Source organism: Zingiber officinale, chromosome 8A, assembly GCF_018446385.1.
Source record: "Zingiber officinale cultivar Zhangliang chromosome 8A, Zo_v1.1, whole genome shotgun sequence".
NCBI classification, from domain to species: domain Eukaryota; kingdom Viridiplantae; phylum Streptophyta; class Magnoliopsida; order Zingiberales; family Zingiberaceae; genus Zingiber; species Zingiber officinale.
Genome location: NC_056000.1, coordinates 4,532,413 through 4,556,369, shown reverse-complemented (window position 1 = coordinate 4,556,369; position 23,957 = coordinate 4,532,413). Strand labels below are relative to the sequence as shown.

The 23,957-nt window shown below is 36.6% G+C and overlaps 2 protein-coding genes across 6 annotated transcripts in view; both read left to right on the top strand.

The window, feature by feature from the left end:
• Positions 1–16,451, top strand: part of LOC122012025 (callose synthase 7-like) — a 68,385-nt gene extending 51,934 nt beyond the window's left edge. For 4 of the 5 annotated variants that reach the window (XM_042568473.1, XM_042568472.1, XM_042568476.1 and 1 more), the window contains 28 exons: positions 53–384; positions 461–513; positions 589–649; positions 8,093–8,174; positions 8,255–8,304; positions 8,374–8,460; positions 8,628–8,723; positions 8,844–8,935; positions 9,020–9,101; positions 9,193–9,356; positions 9,526–9,652; positions 9,758–9,861; positions 9,942–10,020; positions 10,099–10,250; positions 11,033–11,142; positions 11,316–11,420; positions 11,506–11,574; positions 11,677–11,866; positions 11,951–12,062; positions 12,970–13,092; positions 13,153–13,271; positions 13,394–13,477; positions 13,884–13,996; positions 14,099–14,328; positions 14,712–15,512; positions 15,604–15,654; positions 15,759–15,944; positions 16,031–16,451. In XM_042568473.1, coding sequence (XP_042424407.1) covers positions 53–384; positions 461–513; positions 589–649; positions 8,093–8,174; positions 8,255–8,304; positions 8,374–8,460; positions 8,628–8,723; positions 8,844–8,935; positions 9,020–9,101; positions 9,193–9,356; positions 9,526–9,652; positions 9,758–9,861; positions 9,942–10,020; positions 10,099–10,250; positions 11,033–11,142; positions 11,316–11,420; positions 11,506–11,574; positions 11,677–11,866; positions 11,951–12,062; positions 12,970–13,092; positions 13,153–13,271; positions 13,394–13,477; positions 13,884–13,996; positions 14,099–14,328; positions 14,712–15,512; positions 15,604–15,654; positions 15,759–15,944; positions 16,031–16,273 — 4,097 coding nt within the window. In that variant the 3' untranslated portion in view covers positions 16,274–16,451. The remainder of the gene's footprint in view (positions 1–52; positions 385–460; positions 514–588; positions 650–8,092; positions 8,175–8,254; positions 8,305–8,373; positions 8,461–8,627; positions 8,724–8,843; positions 8,936–9,019; positions 9,102–9,192; positions 9,357–9,525; positions 9,653–9,757; positions 9,862–9,941; positions 10,021–10,098; positions 10,251–11,032; positions 11,143–11,315; positions 11,421–11,505; positions 11,575–11,676; positions 11,867–11,950; positions 12,063–12,969; positions 13,093–13,152; positions 13,272–13,393; positions 13,478–13,883; positions 13,997–14,098; positions 14,329–14,711; positions 15,513–15,603; positions 15,655–15,758; positions 15,945–16,030) is intronic. The other variant, XM_042568475.1, reaches the window with a different exon arrangement.
• A 2,281-nt stretch (positions 16,452–18,732) lies between these two features.
• Positions 18,733–19,946, top strand: LOC122012026 (protein MIZU-KUSSEI 1-like). The gene has a single exon (XM_042568477.1). The coding sequence runs from the start codon at positions 18,917–18,919 to the stop codon at positions 19,745–19,747; it is 831 nt and encodes a 276-aa protein (XP_042424411.1). The 5' UTR covers positions 18,733–18,916; the 3' UTR covers positions 19,748–19,946.
• Positions 19,947–23,957: the final 4,011 nt, after the last annotated feature.

Below are 23,957 nucleotides of genomic sequence, written 5' to 3'. Positions count from 1 at the left end.
TCATGGTACTTCATTGAAATATCTTTCCTTGGTTGTGTTTTGAATCTTCCAGCTACTCTGGATATCATTCTTAGCTGGAAGGCATGGGGAAGCAAGCAATACACGCAAATACTTAGATATCTATTGAAATTTGCAGTAGCAACTGCATGGATAATAATTCTCTCAGCAAGCTACTCTGGCTCAATTGAAAATCCTACAGGTCTTATCAAACTCTTCAGCAATTGGGCTGGGAATTGGAGAAATCAGTCACTTTATACTTATGCCATCATCATCTACATGTTACCAAATATTTTTTCTGCTTTGTTGTTCTTGCTTCCACCATTGCGGAGAAGTGTTGAACTCTCTAATTCGCGTGTTTTTATTTTGCTCATGTGGTGGGCGCAGGCAAGTGTTTCCTATTGCTCAGAAGCATTTTGTTGCCAATGTTGGATACATTCTTATAGTACTCTATTTATCTCAGCCCAAGTTATATGTAGGAAGAGGCATGCACGAGGACATGCTTTCACTTCTCAAGTAAGCTATTTGCATCTAGTTTGTTCAGAAATGATTTTTTCTTGACATATTGTGGCTGCTGTGTCAATTTGACAGATATACTCTTTTCTGGATTCTATTGCTGATCAGCAAACTTGCATTTAGTTACTATGTTGAGGTAAAAATTCTGTCCATACCTCATGTGTAATAACTTTAAATTTTTTGATGAAGAAAGGATAGATTGTTTTTATTTAAAATTGTCAAAGGCATTAGAGTTAATAGGGTTATCAATGCGATGCAAGATGCATTTTTGGCAGGGATCACTCCAAGGTTCATTTTTGTGGATTTTTGGGAAAATTCTTTCGGTTAGAAATTAAAATTCATGTTTTTTTTTCCATTTTGCTAAAATTGTATTTTGGAAATAAATTAATCTAGGAAAATCGAAATTTGATTTCGAATTGATTTCCTTATTCCTTAGGCATGATATTATATTTTTATTTCCTGAGATACGTACTTCTCATTTTTTGAAATATTTCCCAGATTTGATTATTGTAGCTCGTTTGATAAATACGAGCAGTTTTTGGTTAGGAAGAAATTGATAATTAAATAAAATTATTTTGAGTGTGTTATTTTTGAGATTTCCTCACTATTTGTGAATTAGTAGCGTAATCCTTTCTTTTGTTTGTAAGATTTTCCTGGTTATTCTATGTGAATCAACAAGTTAATCCTGTGTTACCGTACGCTTCTGCTACATCATCTATTATTTATTAGGTGCACTAGTTTCAGTTCTATATTGGTACTTCTAGTTTATTTTACCATGATTCCTAATTTATTTGGCACCATAATCTTCATAATGACAAGGAATTTTGTCATTGCTATGTTTGACACCTTAGATACCAAAAAGTGTCTAAGCTTGTTGTCTAAACTTAATGCTGATGATTTTAGAGACATCTTCCTAATTACTTTAAATGTTAGAGTTATGCAGTTGGATAAGCTTCTCCCCATCATGCCCTTTCACACTATCTAACCCTTATAATAGATAGAAACTTAAATCTTAGGGTGCTCTTCCATTTCACTTATATCAGACATGCACATGCGGATACTTTTAACTTTTACCATGCTTCTTCCATCTTCTGATCCACATGGATTGATCCACTCTAACAGTTCATTCGCAATCTGCTGAACCATGTGACGACTGAGATCATCTTTGAGGTTGTGACGGTCATGCTGTAGGATTTTGAGTTTCTATTGTGAGAAAGTTGTGTATGTTAGGGTTGTATCCTACACTTGATAAGGACCCACCAAATGTGCTTCCCCAGAGTTTGCACACGCTTCCTCTTGTTCCAAGTTGTAGTGAGTGTCTTATCTTAGTTACCTTTTTGACCCATAAAGGTACATCTACTGCTGTTGCATCGCGCATCGGCTGAGAGCACATGTAACTGACTGCGGTAATAACTCATACCACATAGGGTATGGGTGACACAAGGTAATTTACCTTGTGCCGATGAGTCTTTTGTGCTGGTGTAAATATTAGAATGGAAATTTTTGGTTGTGCCAGGCAACATGGATGGGTATTTGATTCCTTGGGATAGATGATGTACAAACTTCTCTCATAATGGAGGCCATGACATCATCCTAACCATTTGAACGATTGGATGACCTCACTTTCAAGATTCTTAGAGGCTATCCCATATTGAAATCATATGATGTGTGATAGAATTCCCCAGGACCCGCATAGCAGGAGCTTCGTGGACCGTCCTGCCCTTTATGATGTGTGATAGAAGTGAAAAACTTTTTCTTTCTCTACGTCCCCAACTAGGGAACTCCGCCCCCATTCATTTGAGAAAGGTGTTGTCTCAATGTTAATGAAGGGTGCTTTGTTGAAATGCTAAGGTTATCTAGCCTTTTCCTATGATTTTTTATGACTTACACGTGAGTTCTTGATCTTGAGTCAATCTTATTGATTGTTTTACACTTTTTGTTAGAGTGATGAATGCTAGTAAATATGAGTTTCTCAAATTTGGCCTTAAATTATTGTCTTGTTAGTCAATTTTTTTTGTTAATTTTCTCAAAATCTTTCTTATATTTGCAGAGAAATTTTGTCTTGTTCAAATATGGTTTTATAACCCAAAGAATTATTACTGAATACTTCAACAATTTCTTTTACTTTTTTGATTCAAATCAACAATATCTATCACTTCTTGGATTCAAAATCAACTCGTACTTGTTGCAACAATATGATGTAATCAAGAAAAATTTAGAGAGATTAGACAACTCATGCGTGCTAATCGCAAGTGCACGGTCGTCGTCAAGTAGTAAAAATATCGTCCTTTGATACGTGTTGTTGACTACCAGTTTACTTGCAAAGGAGGCTATCTAGATGAATCGAATTGGGAGAATTGTTGTGAAATCAAAGCGAACTAGGAAAACTAAGAGAAGTTAATGAAAAGAGAAAACCAATTCTTGAGACAATTCTAGGATTTCAGTTTCACCACGATGACCATTGATAGTTTAATTGTGCTTCCCTCTCTTACCTCAATGATAGATTATGTTTGAAGGTGGTCAACAAAAAAATCCATAAAAGATAAGAATCAGTTAACAACACTGAGCTAGTAAGAAAATGCTTAGAAAATGAAGACACACATGGATTTACCTTTTTCGGCTTATTGCACTCTCGAACGAAGTGACCCTTCTTCCTGCAGCTAAAGCAAGTCAACTTGTTTTTAGGTTTCTTTCTTGTATTCTTTCCTGTCTTCTTGATTGAGTTATGTCCCACAGTAGCAGCTTCTTTCTTCTTTCCCTTCCCTTTCTTGAACCATTTTTTTTCATGGATCTAGATGATCCAATAGAACCGACAACCATATAGGCTAATCCAGAAATCCTTGCGGATTCAACTCTCTTCGCCTCCAACTCTACATGGTGTGAGACGTCAGTGAAAGTCTTGATACTCTTGAGTTAGGGTCTGCTTCATGGTTTCCCAAGAATCAGGAAGGGAACGAATAACTGCTTGAACCTATTATTCATCGGTCAACTCATGATCAGTAGTTTTAAGCTCCCAAATCATGTTCGACATCTTCCTGAGGTGTTGAACCATTGACACATTCAGACGCTTCTTGTAGCTGTCAAACTTGATCGTCAGCTGTCGAAGCTTGCTCAGACTTACTCCACTGTATTTCTCCTTAAAGGCTACCCAAACTGCATGAGCCGAAAGATATGACTCATACTCAAAAGCTAGGTCATCTATCATTGAACTAATCAATATGCCCTTTGCAGCGGAGTCATTTTTCTTCCATGCCTTATACGCACCAAGATTTCGTCTGGTTGTATAGTGGGATCATCTATAAGTTCTACCATAACCTGATTTACAGCCTCCAGAACTTCTTATTCTTCAAGTATATACTGTATCTTGAGGTGCCAGATCTTATAGTTATCTCCATTAAGTTTTTCACCCTTGTTGAGTTTAGCTATAATATTTTTGGTTGTCATAATCTATCATAAATAAACACATTATTTAGTATTTAGTGTAATTCATATGTATGTAATTTATGATCGATTCAATATTAACTTGAGTTAGTTTACAAAATCAAGTGATAACTACGTTTTCACTCATCATTCGTATGACCAATCAAATCAATATTGATCAATTCTATTACACACATCCCAACTAATAAACTAATCATTATTTATTATACTTATAATGAACTAATCAAAGAGTATCATGCATCATGTAGTGTAAACAACATAAACAAACATATGAATGAACATATCATTAATATAGATATGCTACATATTGTTAACATATAACAAACTAACATGAATGAAATAGACTAATATTTTTCATACATAACGACAATAACAATAATAGAATTCTAATAAACTAGATAGGCTACCACCATTCCTACTAGGATAGACACTAGTGCAGTGGCTAACATTATCCATTTCAGTCTGGACTCATTTGGGGTAATCTCAAGTGGGACAGCTTCAGAATTCTCCATCGGATTCACAATCGGATATTCTTCTGGATCTTCCTCGATCATTTCCAGGTCCTCTTCAAACTTTTCAGGATCATCTTCAGCCATATGGTGAAGTAGTTCCTCACACAATTCTGAATATGTGACGCGTCCTTCATGACACCCCCATATATAGGCTGATATGATCTTAGGATTCTCTGGCAATGAAAGCATCAAAACCCAGATCCTATAACTGTCTAGGACTGGAACTCTTCTCGCTCAAGTTTCCAAAATAGGTCATTAAGCCGTCTAACGTGTCCGTCGACTTCATAAGCAAAGTTATACTCTATCTCCTGAATTTCTTCCTGAGCTGGTTTCGCCGCACTTCGCGACGAGTTAATGTGGTAATCGTCCGTGTCATTTGAAAAATTGAAATTAAATAAGTCAGTACAAAACTGACTAACTAGTACAAAACCAGCTTAATTCAATTTATACAGGCATAGAATTAACATAATAAATCAAGAAAAACAAATCTTCTTGATTTTCAGGAGTCTAAGTCGACTGACCCATTTGACCGGTCGATCGGGAATCCAGATCCTAAGTTTGGCCCATTGTCCTCAATTAGAACCGATCTAATTAGACAGGGATTTGCTGTACCTATGTTCTGTTATTGTTTAATCTAAGTCTATTTCAACCAATTTCAGACTTATTGATCAAACTCAGGTTCGTTTGATCAAAGCAATGCCCATTGATTAAGTCCGACTCATTAGAACAAATCTAATCCATTTGATCAAATTTGACCCATTAGAACAAATCTGGTCATTTGATCATATCTGGTCTAAGTCCAATTAAATCAACCCAAATCAATTCCAATTTGGATCAAACTAATTCGACTAAATCAACTAATGATTTAAACCTGACCAAGACCTAATGGTCTGATTGGATCAATTTGGTTTGAATCCATTTGGCTTGAATCAGACTGATCAACAAAAGAAGGAAAAAATTTTCCTTTCTTCACGTGAAGCTCTGCTCACGTTTTTTTAAATAAAACTTATCCATGCAATAGAAAGAAAAAAAAACGTTAAAAAAAAATTCTTACGAAGCACTGTGCTTCGTCATCATTGTATCCTTTTTTTTGCCGCTTTCTTTGCTGCACACTATCCACGCCGCCTCAATCGTTGCCTCTACGCAACTGCGACAGACACGGTCGCTTAATGGAGGCCAATCTCTGGCCTACTGGGGGGGGGGGGGGGGGGGGTTTGACGGTCTTATCCGATGTAGTCGCTCTTGACCCGACGAGGTTGTCGTTGGTTGTTTTGCCCGTCCCGGACACCAGCACATCATCGGCCAGCCGAGACGCCATCGCCGGCCACGAAATGCCGTCACCGGCATATCCCCGTGGCCCAAGCCCGACTTTGATGGAAATCGTGACCCTGTTGCAATTTTGGTGTAGTGCGTGCCAAGCAGCAGTGCTAACACCGGCGGTGACTTGGTCGCTGACCTGCGACCCTGTCGTTGGTCTCCTACTGCCGTGATGTGGTCGCCGGCACTTCTTTGCAGCGACCTAACGTCAGCCGGAGGGAGATTTTCGGTGGAACAGTGTCATTCGTGAAATTTGCAGCGTGTTCAGCGATGAGAAACCGCAAAGGATATAGTATAATTCCTAATGCTCTGATACCATTGTAGGAATTATATATTAATTGCATAAAACAATTAAACACTTACAACGATCTTCCGCAGATCTACAATCCGGAAGAACGATCACAAAATCGGAAAACTCTCCGCAATTTCACAAACCAAATCCTGCAACCTTAGATGTCTTCCTCTCGTTCTTCCACACCTCTCTCTCTTTTTCTCTTTCTCGTGAATGATCCTTGGACGCACTTCTTATAAAGGGAAAATAACCCAGGGGCATAAGGAACAATTTGCCCCTAATAAGTGGGCAATGCGGGTTTCCTCCAGTTCCCATTTCCTCAGGAGGCGGGTTTGGTAGAATCCTACTCATACCCAATCCGAATACCCGATTAAAGTATTTTATATATATATATATATATATAAGAAACAAATGCAATTGTAGGTGGTAATAAGATATTTGTGTAGGGTATGGATATCTTATCCTTTGATAGGAATGGGGATGGGGATGAAAGTTGAATACTCGATGGGGATGAGGATTGGGATGGGGATGAGGATGGATATAATAAATGGGGATAGGGATGGGGATGGAAGATATGGAATCTGTCCCATTTGTTGGGTTTCGTAGCAAAATGAAGCATTAAAATTAAATGTAGTGGAAAAGAAACCCACCAGAGATCTATGCAAATCCATGTTATATCATTGGTTTGGAAATAATGTTTGATATGTAAAACCCTTTTGCATATCTAGAGAGTCTTGTCGATCTCAACACAATCCTCCAACGGTATCCACACGAGCACAACTGCCACCCATCTCACGAGCACAATTGGAGAATCATAATATATTACCTGTAGTGCTAGCTACTATGCATATATATAAGTTTAGATAAAACCCTAACTTCTAGGGTTTTCTTATCAGATAAGATATGTTCATAACCATAAGTCTTATCTAATAATTCTGCAAAAGGTGAAATCTGTCACCTTGGCAGCAAGTCTTATCTAATAAGATTTTATAAATCGTTGTCAAGTCTTATCTAATAAGACTCAAATAAAACATGGCCAAGTCTTATCTGATAAGACTTTATCTAATAACGTGGTCAAATCTTATTTACTAAGATATTATCTAATAATGTGAGCTTCATTTACTTTGAGTTTATTTGAAAAGCCCAAATAGATATTAGATTAACCATTTATCCAATAACTTTAGATTCAATAGTAATCCAATAAGATCCAATTAGATTAATGTGGAACTTTTATTGTATTCCCAAGACCATTGTCATCCCTAGGCTACCACGGCTTGGTCATGATTCGTACTGCCTTCTCCGGTTGATGCTCCATGGTTAACTTGGCTTCTTGGTTGATCCATGGCCGTGGATCATGCTGCAATGTTGGTTTTTAGGCTTCGCGTCTCCAAGTATGCTCCAACATCAAAATCTCCACTTCTAGTCAATATAAAGTGCAAACCGTAATCATACAAACTAAAAAGAAAAATGAATGCAAATGCTAAAAGTTAACACAAATTATGCTTATGTAATATAGTAAATGCATGCTAAATAAAACCAAAAATATATGAATGATTCACACACATTAACAACTATCTTCTTTTTTAGGTTCTATTCTTCAATGAAATTTTTTTTCCTGAAAACACATTGTGCTGAAGGAAGCCATAATGCTTTAGAGCTAAACAATTTCATACTTGATTCTAATGTTTCTATTAGGAATGTAAATATATTAATTGTTTTTTTTTCTTAAATGCTCAAGCTTTTCAAATAAGTACATAGTAAATTAACTTTAATGTGACATTAGAACAAGAGATTTAGTGGTCAAAACTTGTCTATGTCAAAAAATATTATATTATGAATTTATGTATCTGGATTTAGCCAATCAAGTGAATTATATACTATGAAGGAAAAGCATCAAGGATATAAGTATACAATTGATCCATTTCCAAACACCAGCTTATTAATTAACAATTTCATATTATTATCTAATTTTCTTTGTTTTGTCACATCTTTTTCCTTTTTATCACGTGTTTTACAGATATACCCTTTGGTTGAACCAACAAAAATGATAATGGCTATAGGAGCTCCAAACTATGCATGGCATGAATTCTTCCCTTACTGTAAGAATGCCACCAAATTAATTAGTTTATCTTTGTGGTGTTTGATTAACTTATCATGAATCTGTACTATCATGATGCAGTGCAACATAACATTGGCGTTGTAATAACTATTTGGGCACCAATTGTTTTGGTATGCATTTCTGCTACCTCTATTTTTGTGTTCATTTCATTGCTTACAATAACCATTACAAGTTGTTAGGTTTATTTCATGGACACCCAAATATGGTATGCTATTTTCTCGACTATTTTTGGAGGTATTCATGGGGCATTCAGCCACCTAGGTGAAGTAAGGATTTTTCTTTGTTCTCTTCAAATAAAAAATGTCAACATCCATACTATATCTCTTGAATCTCTATTTCTTTCATGGATTGACAATATATTTTGATAAGACTACTAACGAGAGTAAGTATCCTCTTTGAGATTGGATTCTTACATCATGTTGACCTTCCATAGATCCGAACACTGGGGATGCTAAGGTCTAGATTTGAAACAGTACCATCAGTTTTCACTGAAAACCTGATGCCAACACCAAATGAAAAGAATAGCAAGGTATTATGCTAATCATCATTTCAACTATGGGATCTATTATGTGGCCGATGAACAAATTAATAAATTTGATTTTAAATTTGAAGTATACATTGTCTTACCATCCAAGCTTCGAATTTGCAGGACCAGATGGAGAGGATGAACATAGCCAAGTTTTCTCACATATGGAATGAATTCATCAGCTCTTTAAGGGAGGAAGATTTGATCAGTAATAGGTTGTGATTTTATGAGACTGGACTTAGCTTTAAATGACTATTGTTGTAAACAACATATTTATTTGGTTTCTTGACATTATTAAGGGAGAGGGATCTTTTGCTTGTGCCTTATTCTTTCGGAGATATATCTGTTGTACAGTGGCCTCCATTTCTTCTTGCAAGTAAGGTAAAAATTCATCTTTTGTAGCTGTTTGTCTCCTTGATTTTTACTTGATTGTTCTGGTGGACCACTAATCTTAACATGTCAATATTAGCAGATTCCTATTGCCCTTGATATGGCGAAAGATTTCAAGAAAAAGGATGACAAAGAATTAATAAACAAGATAAAACATGATAAACACATGACTTCGGCTGTGATAGAATGCTATGAAACATTAAGAGATATTCTTAAGGAACTGTTGATTGATGAACACGAAAAGCGGTATGCAAACTGTTCTGTCATTTTAGTTAATTTTTTTTATTTGCAACATGGAAGTTTACTATCAATTTGTAGGAATTTTCAGTTAGCTAGAAATGCACTCTTGTTAATATTTTTCTGTTAGATACTCTTTTCCCATACAATATTATGTAATATACCGTACAATCTTCAGATCTATAGACAATATCTGTAAAGCCGTGGAGTCGTCAATTACTACTGAGCATAATTTTCTGGTTAAGTTCCGTATGAGTGAACTCCCCTTGCTGAGCGCCAAATTGGCAAAGCTGCTAAATCTTTTGGTACGTGTGCAGCCCTCTATCTTCTATTTTCTTCCTAATATTTCTCAGAAGACAACTGATATGAATCACAACAGATATCTTGTAACAATTTTCTGTTTTCTTCAGAAAGGTGATAATGAAGATGTTGAATCATATGAATCACAGATCGTCACTGTATTGCAAGATATTATGGAAATTATTACACAAGATGTGATGACTAGTGGACATGGGTAATACATAGCTGACAGTTTATCATCGATGCAGATTTTAGTTCTAATCGCTTCTCTTTCATATGAATTATGCTTGGCAGGACTTCATCCGTGGAAGACAGACCCAAATTCTCAAACTTAAACCTAAATATAATGGAAGATGCATCATGGAAGGAAAAGGTGATTGTATCTTCAGCTTGCTTTTCTTAAGGATCATGAATTGCTTTCATAAATTACCTCCTTTGGATCATTTAATAGGTGGATAGACTCCATTTGCTATTAACAATCAAGGAATCTGCAATAGATGTGCCTATAAATTTGGATGCTCGACGCCGCATCACCTTTTTTGCTAACTCCTTGTTTATGGATTTGCCACCAACTCCAAAAGTTCGTAACATGCTCTCTTTCAGGTAAATTTGTACCCAGAGATTTTATGGTACTAGCATATAATAATTTTCCTTTTACTGTGTTGTTCTGGTTTACACTTACTAATTTCAGTCGATACAGTTTACTAGTAGAATGTTTACCAAATCAGACAGGAAGGATAAGGGTTCATGCGATAGGGAGGAGAGGAGGAGAGGGGCTGTTTACTACCCAACCAAAACCTAACTTAATTTGCCTCGGCCTGAAACAGGCTGGTTTAGACCCCATTCAACTTGGTTTAGTTCTAACTTAGCTGACACTAGTTTGAGGTCAAGTTGCATCTTATGAAACCCCAAAATGTTCTCCACCTAAACCAACCAGAAATTGGTAAGTAATCCTAATGAATCCCAAATCTTATACAAAAACCATAAATCAGTTGTTAAACATATCAATTCAAACCTCAATTAACCCAAATTACAACTATCTATACCCTAAATAAACTCCAGAATATAACACTTCGGCTTTATCTTGACTTGGCTGAATACCTACATTGTTATGTTTCTTGTAAACTTGTTTCTTCATCTTCTTCGACTAGGACTCCCCTTGAGAAGACATCGGCAATCTTTTTCACTGTGATAGGCTTGATGCAATTATTTCTAACAAGCCTTGTTTGCGGAAGAAAACAGGACACAAATTTGGTTTCTAGATTGTCACAAGGCTTTTGCTACACCAGGCATTAGTCAGATTGACTTGGTTCCTCTTCATTTTTTTTCCTTATTATTTTACTATTTTGAATATAGTTCTTATTTATAGTGCTTTCCTGATCCAGTGTCTTGACACCTTATTATAAAGAAGATGTACTTTACTCTGAGGAGGAGCTTAAAAAGGAAAATGAGGATGGAATATCTACACTGTTTTACTTACAGAAGATATATCCAGGTAGAGATTGTCTTATCTATTTAGTTTAAGTCATGCATATCTTATGTATAGCTTTATGGTGAGATAATAGCCGACCTCAAGCAATCTCAGCATAGAGCTTGTTATTTCTTCTATGTAATTTTCTATTACCGATATAGGTGATTATAACTATTTCTGTTAACATTGCTCTGAAGATGAGTGGAAGAACTTCCTTGAGCGAGTAAAGTTTGACAATAGTGAGAACATGGATGAATTGCGTCATTGGGTGTCTTATAGAGGCCAAACACTTGCTAGAACAGGTTTATTCTCAGCCTAATGTGATTTAGTGCTTGCCCAAGCATAGAGTAATTTCTTTAACATTTAAGAGCCTTTGTTTTTTTTTAGTGAGAGGAATGATGTATTACAGACGTGCTCTTAGGCTTCAGTGCTTCCTGGATACGGCAAAGGATCCTGGTTAGTTTTTGCTTACATGTTGTCATGTCACAATCATTTTTCAGAATATGTTCGCACTCCTTAGAAATGCACATTTCATTCAATAATGGTATTTACTTGCAGATATCTTGGGTGGCTTCAGGACTTACTCACCAGATGAGAATAATCAGGACCATATACTAGCACGTGCACTGGCTATTGCTGATATGAAATTTACTTATGTTGTTTCATGCCAGGTCTATGGAATACAGAAAAAATCTACTGAAGCTAGGGACAGAAGTTGCTACACTAATATACTCAACCTCATGTTGAAGTAATCCAGTATACTGTTTAATAAACAGTTTTTTTATTATTTCGTTAACAAATTCATTTTTTAAGTCCCATAAATATACTGCAGCCACCATTCACTACGTGTTGCTTACATAGACGAAGCTGAAGAAACTGTGGATAACAAAACTCAGAAATGCTATTATTCTGTTCTTGTTAAAGGCGGTGATAAATTTGATGAGGTAGTTTGTCTTCAAACTGCTCGACCACATGGTCTAATCTTTATTTTAAAGATCATGAAATTTATTTCATGGATATTCGTTTCTTTATGGTTGTTCCATAATATTTACATAGGTGATTATATAACACAATATCAACATTGCAGGTGATATGTTTATGCATAATCCTCATCACATGCCTTTAAATACCTTCTGTTAGTTCTTGGTTCTTCCTTCTATATTTCTGAAATTTCTTGAACTGGAACCCTGATACCAAACAGAAAATAGTGTATAAAAGGGTATTCAGATTGAGTTCTGTGATTGTACCTTGGAATTATTTGATTTGAGGACGACATAATTGGATCCCAATTTTTTAATTAAAAATGGATCTCAATTAATAACAGAGAGGAGGGCTAGAAAAAGAATATCAATATCTGTAATAATTTGTTAGTGTTCTGAACCAAGTGAAATGTGCATGCATATACTGATTTTCTTATTTCATTGTGCACTAATTGACCTGGAGGTAGATCTGCATGCATTGTTAGAAACAGTGAGTGGCCAATGTGCTTCTTTGTGATAGAGATAGAAGAAGGTTAAATTCACAATCAATATGGTTAAGGGCCGACCAGTTGCCATAATCAAGTAATTTCCTTCCCTTGAACTGAAAGTCATCATTAAGAAGGCAAATCTTATAATGTATGCATTTGTTTGTTCATTTGAAATTCCATCAACCAATTAGTTTTTCATTATCTTTATACCATTTTCATTTTTTACAATTGTTTGTTTTCTGAGGATCATTGATTTTTTATAGATGCATTTACTTCTTATGAAGTTTGGTATATTTCATGATAAGGTATATGTAGTGATAGCTAGTACATAATCTGATTGTTCTATGCTTATTGTGATTTTTTTTATATATTGTTCATCTCAGGAAATTTACCGTATCAAACTCCCTGGTAAGCCAACAGATATTGGTGAAGGGAAACCAGAGAACCAGAATCATGCAATAATTTTCACTCGAGGAGAAGCACTTCAGACCATTGATATGAATCAGGTAGCTCACTTTTGTTCATTCATTGTTTCAGAAGATTCGACTCACTATTTTAATTTTTAGGATAATTATCTTGAAGAAGCATTCAAGATCAGAAATGTTTTGGGTGAGTTTTTAAGACCCAAGTATCAGAAACATCCACCCACAATACTGGGTCTACGAGAGCATATTTTCACTGGAAGGTTGTGCTTTGGTTGATATTTCATTTCATTGTGAATACTACAGTTGGACTTGCAATTTGTTAAGATATGAAGTTCTTTGGGATTTTATCAACTAATTTTCTCTTTAATGTCTTCATTTATAGTGTTTCTTCACTTGCTTGGTTCATGTCCAACCAAGAGACGAGCTTTGTGACTATCGGCCAAAGGATTCTGGCAAACCCTCTCAAGTATGGCTAGTGTAAATATTACCTGTGTCCAAATATATGGTTTGTATTTATAATCACCTATGTCCAAAAATATATGGGTATGTGCAATACTAAAAATTAGATAGCTGTATTTAGTCTTGTTTGCATAACCATCTGATTTTTCATTATGGCATACAATTACAGTTTGCTTCTTTCTTCAACAATTGTGCATCTGTATCTGCAATGATTAGGTTCTCTCAGTTACGAAGTGTTGATAGGTATCGATCAAAATAAATTATTCTTGTCGTCTTAACCCACCTAAAAAAATAATTTTTGCCCTGCTTGCTGTTTGTGAAAGTGACTAGATGGTTCTCATTCTTATTCTTTAAATATGTACATATTGCATAGTTTTTTGGTAAAGCTCTAACAAAATTAAATTTTTTGCCAGGGTTCGTTTCCATTATGGCCATCCAGATATTTTTGATAGAATTTTCCACCTTACTAGAGGTGGCATTAGTAAAGCTTCAAGAATCATAAACTTGAGTGAAGATATTTTTTCAGGTGATATTTTGAAATGTACATGTCAATTAATTTCAAAAAATATTATCCTTGCCACACTGGACTATCTGTCTTTCGGTATTTCTGATATTTGATGATTTCCAGGATTTAACTCAACTTTACGTGGAGGAAATGTTACACATCATGAATATATGCAAGTAGGTAAAGGGCGTGATGTTGGACTGAATCAAATTTCCATTTTTGAGGCAAAAGTCTCTAAGGGAAATGGGGAACAAACATTGAGCCGTGATGTTTATCGCTTGGGTCGTAGATTTGACTTCTATAGGATGTTGTCCTTCTACTTCACCACTGTGGGCTTCTATTTTAGCAGCATGGTGAGCAATTTACTAGTATCTGTTTACTATTATAGTTTATGATGAATTAAATAAGTTTACCTCTATTACTCTTGTTAATGTTGCAATTCACTGTGTGGAACAAAGCTGATTGCTTACAAAATTGCTGTTGTTAATTCCATACCACGACACATCTAAGGAAAGTTCTCACAGATCTTGGATTGCGCTCCACTTATTATGTAGACGCCTATATTTCTTCAAGAAATCAAAATTTGCGCTCATTTTCTTCTTTCCTGTTTATGTTTTTTCTCAAGTTACTGGTGGTTTACCATAGAATGTGATGTTGGACCATAGCACAGTGATATTGAGTTTGACTTCCCTTTTGAAGTTAATTGTTTCATGATGCCTGGATCGATCTTTTCCAGATAACTGTTCTTACCGTCTATGTCTTCCTATATGGGCGGTTATACTTAGTCATGAGTGGACTGGAAAGGTCAATTCTGGAGGATCCGCGCATTCAGCAAAACAACAAGCCCCTTGAAAATGCTCTTGCTTCACAGTCAGTCTTTCAGCTGGGCTTATTGCTTGTTCTTCCTATGGTAATGGAAGTTGGTTTGGAAAAGGGATTTCGGACGGCTATTGGTGAATTTATAATAATGCAACTGCAATTGGCTTCTGTTTTCTTTACATTCCAGCTTGGTACTAAAGCCCATTATTTTGGAAGGACAATACTGCATGGAGGTGCAAAATATAGTGCCACTGGTCGTGGTTTTGTGGTATTTCATGCTAAGTTTGCTGACAATTACCGTATGTACTCACGCAGCCACTTTGTGAAAGGATTGGAACTAATGATTCTCTTGGTTGTATATGAAGTATATGGGCATTCATACCGAAGTTCATCTTTATACCTGTTTGTCACAATGTCTATGTGGTTCTTGGTTGTGTCATGGTTGTTTGCTCCTTTTATATTCAATCCGTCTGGATTTGAGTGGCAGAAAACCGTTGATGATTGGACAGACTGGAAGAAATGGATGGGAAACCGTGGGGGAATTGGGATTGCAGTGGATAGGAGTTGGGAATCCTGGTGGGAAACTGAACACGAACACTTAAAGAGCACAAGTATCCGTGGTCGAATGCTAGAGATTATCTTGGCTCTACGTTTCTTGATCTTCCAGTATGGAATTGTTTATCACCTGAACATAGCTCATAACAGCAGAAGTGTTCTGGTATTTCATTTTATTGGTCTTGTTTTCATTTGTTTTAACTTTTGAGAACTACTTCTACGTACACTGTTATTGTTCGTTAACATTCTTGTAGGTCTATGGACTGTCGTGGCTGGTGATGTTGACTGTGTTGTTAGTTCTTAAGGTACTCATAAGCTATATGAAAATTGAGTAGATCAGTCAAATCAAAACTTAACAGATATTCAAACTGACTATTATTTTTGTCTCTTCTATCACTTATCACTGCAGATGGTTTCAATGGGGAGACGTGGTTTTGGTACTGATTTCCAACTCATGTTCCGCATCCTCAAGGGTCTTCTCTTCCTTGGCTTTGTATCCGTCATGACAGTCTTGTTCGTCGTCTGTAACTTGACACTATCAGATGTCTTTGCTGCACTGCTGGGCTTCATGCCCACTGGCTGGTCTATTCTTCTGGTGAGTAAAGTGTTTAAGTTGTTAATTAAAGATTCCAGTGTGTTGAAATTTCCCACAAATGCTGAAATTTAATTTCTCGTGCCAAGATTGGACAAGCATGCAGACCTCTTGTGAGAAGGCTAGGATTCTGGGACTCAATCAAGGAGCTGGGAAGAGCATACGAGTATATAATGGGAATGGTAATATTTGTGCCAATTGTTGTCCTTTCTTGGTTCCCCTTTGTTTCAGAATTCCAGACGCGTTTACTCTTCAACCAGGCATTTAGTCGAGGTTTGCAGATTTCCATGATTCTTGCTGGTAGGAAGGATAGTAACATGTACGGCAGCTAAAGCATTTTAGATTTCTCGTGTTCATGTCCCCCCACCATACAAGTTTATTTTTCCTCCCCTATTTTGTGAATTTTAGTAGTACCGCTTATAGTTACATCTGTTGTTGAATTAGTGTGTACGGACTAAACTAGATTTTGCAAATTAAGTTGAAAGTACTGATGTTAGGTGAGTTTCCTTATTTTCTGTGTTGGGGATATGCATTTGGATACACACGACTATATGAAAGAATTGGATCATTTACTCTTTAAACTAGATTTTGCAAATTAAGTTGAAAGTACTGATGTTTGGTGAGTTTCCATATTTTCTGTGTTGTGGATATGCATTTGGAGACGCACACGACTATATAAAAGAATTGGATCATTTACTCTTTAAGACCCTTTCTCACAGCCAATGTTGCTGTGTTTTATACCTTTTAACACTGGACTTCTTTTTTTTCCTTTTCCACATAATCTTCTATTATGTTCATCCTTATTTTGAATATGAATGTCATGCCCTAAGTGGGTTCATAACCACCCATAGCCATTTCATGACACTTAAGCGTCAAAATCAACTATGCTGCAAAAGAACCAAGTATTTTAAATTTTGTGCACAATCAGTAACCAGCCAAACCAACTGGAAAACCAAAAGAAAATTTTATATTTTTAGCTTTTAATTTGAATATATAAAAATACAATAAACATGTAATAACGTGTGAATTTTAGAACTTTAAATTATATATATGTTTTCTATTAACAATTAGGAATATTGACATTTTTATTTATTTAAACAATAATTAGATTAAATTATAAGATGATCATTTGACTAATTAAGTTTGGTAAAAATTAACTTGATCCAGCTCTTCCTTTAAAATAAGTTTTTATAACTGAGGATGTGTTTTTTTTATTTTTTTATTTTTTGCAATTTATCGAAAGGAGGAAGTGCATCAAATCAACCACTTCTCCCAAAACCCGGCCTACGTTGTTAGGTCTCAATGCATGGCTGCTTTTCCATGCTGAGGTTGTTGCCTGCACCCACTGCGTCTCCGTTTGCGCTGCGCAGTGCAGTGCGTTGCGGTGCAGTAAGCCGGTCAAGGAGGTAGTACGGCAAGGGTCGTCCCAAGGTTTTGGTTGTTTCGCAACCAAACAGAATCATACACCTTCCCTAGCTCTGTCACCCTTCTCATCCATGTCCCATCTGTTCTCTGCTGCTCTCCTTCCACCGCATGCAGTGCCTACTTACTATATACATCTGCACGCACGAGAAAATGTCGCATATTTTCCTGGATTTCCATTTTATTTTTTTAAAAATTATTTTCATTTTCCGTTCATTTTTTAATATCATAACGTCCATAAATCATCCATACTTTTCCGGTTATTAATGAAAAAAATTTCACAGGATTAAATCGGTCATTCTATTTTCTTGAAAAAAAATATTGATCATAACTAATGGAGAAACTCTGTAAAATATATACAGCTATTTAAGATGCAATCTTAACTTATTTAATTCAATTTGTGTAATTTTTGCAAAAAATGAATTACAACATATAAAACTGTTAAGTATGTTAGAAAAAAAATAATCATCATATCTTTAACTTTGCGATTTTATCAGTCATTCCTTTTAACCAAGCTATTTGCTCTTTGGTTGTTACTGGGTCCCTCCTCTATATCAAGTCAGACACTAGCACTAGAATGGTACCGATGGTTTCTCTCCTCTTTCCGACACTGGTTTTTTCTTTATTATGCACAGAGTTATTTTCAACCTTATTAACCTCTTCTTTTTTTAAAGCACTCGATCGTTCCACTTTAAAAACAATTTCCCTGTATTGTGGCCTCACCCTCATCGACTCCCTTTAATTTACAGCCATAAAGACACTCTTCTTGTTCCTCCATGAAGACCTCTTAGTGTTCATCTACCCTCTTCCCCAACCTCCTAGCTCTTAAGTACATCCTTTACCGTCAGTATTGAAGTTGCATTTACCTAAACTCTAAACATGTATCAGACACTCTGTTTTTTCTCTTGGTATGTGTGCTTTTCCTAGTGAATTACGTGTTCAGAGTAGTCAGATGAAATATGTTCACACAAACCCTGCCGCCCTACAAGGCATAACACAAATGTCCTAAATAAAAAAATTATCGCCAGCAACCTACAAAATCTCCTAAATATATTTTTTAATGCATCAAGGACCTATGAGTTGGATCTCATTGACAGACCAAATCCAATAACCTTCATTTATAACTTTTTAAAATTATTTGATATATGAGTAGTACTCTATTGGTAAAAATTTTACCAATAGAATGGATTCAATTTATTATCTATCTATGAATCCGTTCTATTGGTAAAATTTTTACCATCATAATAAAACCGTCGGTGAAAGGGAAAAAAAAAAAAAAATCATTGGAGAGTGAGTGGTTCATGGTTTATGGTTCATTAAATTAGCGAACAATCAAGATTTCTAGTCCGGCGTAGACACCGATTGACAGTTTTAAAGACGGTGGACAAAAAGGACCAGAAGGAAGCAGAGAGATAATAAATGTGTCCATCTCCCAAAAGCATGCACATGAACCAAATCCACAATCCCTTTCTAGCTACCCTCCTCATCTCCCTCCCTCCCTCCCTCGCTGCGCTTCAATTATTTCTCTGATTTCTACTTCCACACAGCCACAGATGCGGACCATCATGGTGAGAAGTCCCCACGAGTCTTCCTCCTCCTCCTCCTCCTTCTCCAAGAGGCACTTCGGCCAGTGGATGATCGGCAGGGCATCCGAAGACAAGAAAAAGAAGAAAGAGGAAGGCAAGGTGGCCGCCGAGGAGATAGTCGCCTTCTCGACTACTTGCGATGACGACGACGAAGCTGACGTTGCGCCGCCCGTGAAAGCAGGGGCGCGCAAGAAGAGATCCTCCTCCTCTGCGGTGGCGGCGGTCGCGGTTCGCGTCTCGAGGTTCCGCACGGCGCTGGCCACGGCGGTCGCAGGGAGGAACCGACCGGTGGGGTTCGGGCCCCGCGTGACGGGCACCCTCTTCGGCTGCCGACGCGGCCACGTCCACCTCGCGTTCCAGGCCGACCCGCGCGCGTGCCCTGCGGTGCTCATCGAGCTGGCGACCCCGACGAGCGCGCTGGTGAGGGAGATGGCGTCGGGGCTGGTGCGCATCGCCCTCGAGTGCGACCGCCGGGGCTCCGCGGGCGCCTCCGCTAAGAAGCTGGTGGAGGAGCCTCTGTGGCGCGCCTACTGCAACGGGAGGAAGTGCGGGTACGCGGTGCGGCGCGAGTGCGGGCCGGCGGACTGGCGCGTGCTGCGCGCCGTGGAGCCGGTGTCGACCGGCGCCGGCGTGCTTCCTGCGGGAGGCGGCGGCGGCGGCGACGCAGGGGAGACGATGTACCTGAGGGCGCGGTTCGAGCGAGTCGTCGGATCCAGGGACTCCGAAGCCTTCTACATGATGAATCCCGACGTCAACAATGGCGGACCGGAGCTGAGCATCTACTTGCTCAGAGTCTGAGACTTTGTCCTTGTCCTGTCCAGTCCAGTACTGCTTCTCCTCCCTAATCAACTTAATTAATTAGCTGGTTCTTTATCTGGGCCTGCTAATTAATTTCTCATTCGGTTTTCTCCACGATCGTAATCTCCCCTTAATCATCTTGTACTGCATAATTGTAATTAATTAAGTTGTTTAACTCGAAGCCACTTCGACTAAGTAATAGATCAGAGGAATCTTCATTCTCCAATCTCCATTAATAGGAATTAAATTGAATGTATGTTTGTATACATGGATCGCAGCCCATCTTTAATTTCCTTCCTTCCTTGCACATGCAAGAGATTGGAAGTAATAGAAACACTTGTTTATGGCACATGGCAACTTAATTGTTCTCTGTACTCACACTTCGACTCGCGTCTGCTCCAAATTTTACTCCGTGAGACTTCAGTGTGTTTTCCACAAAAGGAGAGGAAAGAAGAAGCACAGTGAGAGAAAGGGCAGGGAGAATTTTCTTTCTTTTTCAATCTTCTCCAGGAAAGATCAGCATGCTCGTTTCCGATATGGTTCTTTATATAATTAATTTAAGGAGTGAGTGAGCATGGATTGCGATGCTGCACACCTAGTCGACTTTGCTGGAGTCAAACCGCGATGACTTGTCCTTCCCTGTGGTCAAGGCTCGAGGTGAGTGTGACAAACATTATTCAATTTAAAAGTGGAAGATTGCGATGCGATATAGTCGTAATAAAATAATCAGAGCATTAATTGCCTGTGCAAGCGTGACATCCACATTGCGAAGGGGTACATGAACCCAACGAAAACACAAAATGACACAGAGGTTCTTTATCGGTTCCCTTTTTCCATCGATGATCTGCGACAATGATATCACTTACGTATGTGAGTAAACAATTAATATGATCACGTAAAACTGCATCTTCAGGATCGAACAGAGGAAGTGCTAGTGCAAAAGAACAGTGAGCTTATAATTAATTACCAAGTAAACGTAGTTTGTAAACAAACAAAATTGAAAATATTCGGTCATTGTGAATTCTTTGACCACCGAACACACTGCACACTTAATGGTCCCATCGAGTCTTTGCTTAACTTTGAGTACCAAGGTTGTCTACCTTTATTTTCTCCATCTTAATTTATGAACATGTTGTTAATTAAATCATAGTCAAGGAAATAATTAAATCATTTTCTTTGTATACTCATTTTAGAAAGAAAGAAAGAAAGAAAATGGCATTGTCAAATTAATGTAAAATGCTTGGGTGAGGAGGAGATCTTTCAGCAGTAAATAAGAATCCTCCCTTTTTTAGATAGAATCTACTTTGATTCTCACTTAGAAAACATTGCTGAAGGTGTGGATTAAAAAAAGGAGGAGATCAGAGTTAAGATGATGAGGTGCAATTAGATTTGCTTTGGGTTTGAGAAGGAGAATCAAGAATGAAGAAAAGCGAACAGGTGGGAAGGGTAGGGCCGAAAGAGAAGGCTGCTGCGGTGCTGGTGGTGGTTTGGGAATGTGAGCTCTTTAATTTGTCGGTAAAGGTCATATCATCTCATCTCATCTCATCTCATGTCATCTAGAAGGACAGAGAGAGGTTGCCCGTGACAGGGGCGATATGGAAATCTTGGTCGAATTGCTGCGCCGATTGCCGAGCCTTGTGGGGGTCTCGTGGTCCAGGCGAGCCCCGTCAAAGCTGTAAAAGTTTGTGCGGGTTCTCATGGGCTTCCAATTTTGGTCTGTAAATTGTGATCGTCATCGACTTTCCATGGCGTCGCACGCGGGCACGATTCGAGGCCGATACGAATCGCCGGGAGCTGAGTTTTTATTTATTTATTGTATCGAAATGTGTTCTTGTTTTTATTATTCAGCACTAAAGGAGAAATTTCATTGCGACGGTGTGGCCGCAACCCGCAAGGTGGAAGTAGACGTCGTGGCACCGCTGTACTGTCCTCGACGGGAAGTGAAGAAGGAAGAAGGTAGCTCCGGCCGCACCAGACGTGGCCGACCATTCTGACTGCAGGTCGGCGCACAACCGGGCCTTCAATTCCGCCGCCTGGTTAAATGACGATGCTGACTGCAGAATCATGAATATTCCATCTTGAAAGCTTAGTCTCACTCCGACGAAGCTTGATTTCCTCGACGAGGCAGAGGTAGAGATGAAGGCAGCAGGCATGGTCCTGGCGGATGAAGAGGTTACCATCGTCGTCGATGGTGAAGAAGAGGCAGGAACAGGAAGGAGTCATTCCAAACCATAGTTCGCAGAAAATGGAATCATGGGTCCTATGAAAAATCCTTCAAATTTTATGATATGTAATTAATTTTTTTTTTTAAAAAAATCTAAAATCTAAATAGTTTAATAATTTTACCACCAATTTAAATAAACCAGTAATTTAACTATAATTCTAATATAATAATACATAGTAATATTTATATTAACATATCATATCAATAAATTGAAGAGTTTAAAATTTCTATGATAATAATCATATTCAACTTTAAAAATATTCCCTAGATTTAGCACAACTCCGTTTAAAAGTCAATAAAACAGTTAACATAACGAAAACTATTGAATCTTTTATTCGAACACGAATATCGAAAATAATCTTCTAAAGACGTATTAAGTTTGTAGAATACCAAACAATAGATATTTAAAAATTTATCATTTTAGGAAAAAAAAGTGATAACATTGTTATTGACAAACAACTAACTTAAAAAATAACTAAACAGATATTTAAATATCTCAAAGTCTTTAACTCTAACTCTATAAAATAATCTAAATTATAAAATAGTCTAGAAGATAATAAAAAAAAAGACAAAATCTTTCAAACACTTGAAAAAATTTTAAATGATATTTTTTAATTTGAAACTGAGTAGTTACGAATTTCACTTTATAACTAACTCTAAATCTTTAAATAAACTTCAATCTAATATATTATAGGTCTCATGATTCTATTAAAATTTTATTGATACTGCTTTAATCTTATTGATCATATTTTGATTTTATTATAAAAAATATCCAACATGATTTAGAATCAATTCCGTACTTCATATCATACGATCGCACAATCAAAGCAATTTTGCAAACTAGATTCGAAATCCATAGAGATAATAATTTAAAATAAAAAAAATTAAGAATAACATAAAGAGGAAAATAAATCTAAACACATAGATTTTTTTTAAACAAACTGTTTTTTTAATATGTGTGATCATATGAATTTTGACACAATTTAGTGCTTAAATTCTAAAGCAACTTTTTCTTAAAAAAAATTAGCACTACTCTTTGGTATTATAACAATATAAAATATTATTAACTAAGATCCAAATTTGTACTGTTTATAAGCGCCGAGTAAATTTACAAAATATTATTATTTTAACATCATAGCATTAGGGGTGTGTGACTTATTAATAATAATAATAATAATAATAATAGTGAGATCATATAAATTTTGATACAATTTTCCAAGTACTCCCGGGCCTATCATATTATTAGTGCATATATTAAAAAAAATGGAACCACTATGTTAATGGCCTTCCACGTGACAGCTCTAAATGATACGTAATAAAAAAAAAGGTTGGATTTCTGGATTGATCGTCACATGTACTTTTCGATTTATCTTGATATTCAATAGGAAATTTTCATGAGATCAGATCGATCATCCTAAAAATAATTAATAAGACTAATTAAAATTATTATTTTATTTTATTTTATTTCTCACATGGTAGCTCCAGAATAAGATGTTGAAATACAAAGTGTTAAGTTACTATAAAAAAAACCTGAGATTAGCAGTCAAATATTTCGTCATAATTTTATTAGTGGAGTGATTCAGAGATGGAATTATGGTGGAAATTTATTTGTTAGAAAATTCGTCGGGAATAATTTTACTAATAGAATCTAAATTTTGTCAGTAATTCATTTAAGTCAGTAAAATTTACTACAGAAATATATTTTTTGTAGCAAAATTTTCTAACAGGAACTCTATTTTTGTCGAAAATTCCATTTTGATTTTACTGACGAAAATATGCTTTTCCATCAGTAAACAATCGATATTTACTGATTGAATTTTTGTTTCCGTCAATAAAACGTTTCGATATTTACTAACAAAATTTCTGTTTCCGTCAATAAAATGTTTCGATATTTATCGACGGAATACAGATTCTATTGGCATTTCGTCGATAATTTATAAAAAATTTATAACCATTTATATTCAAGATCTATCCTATCTATAATTT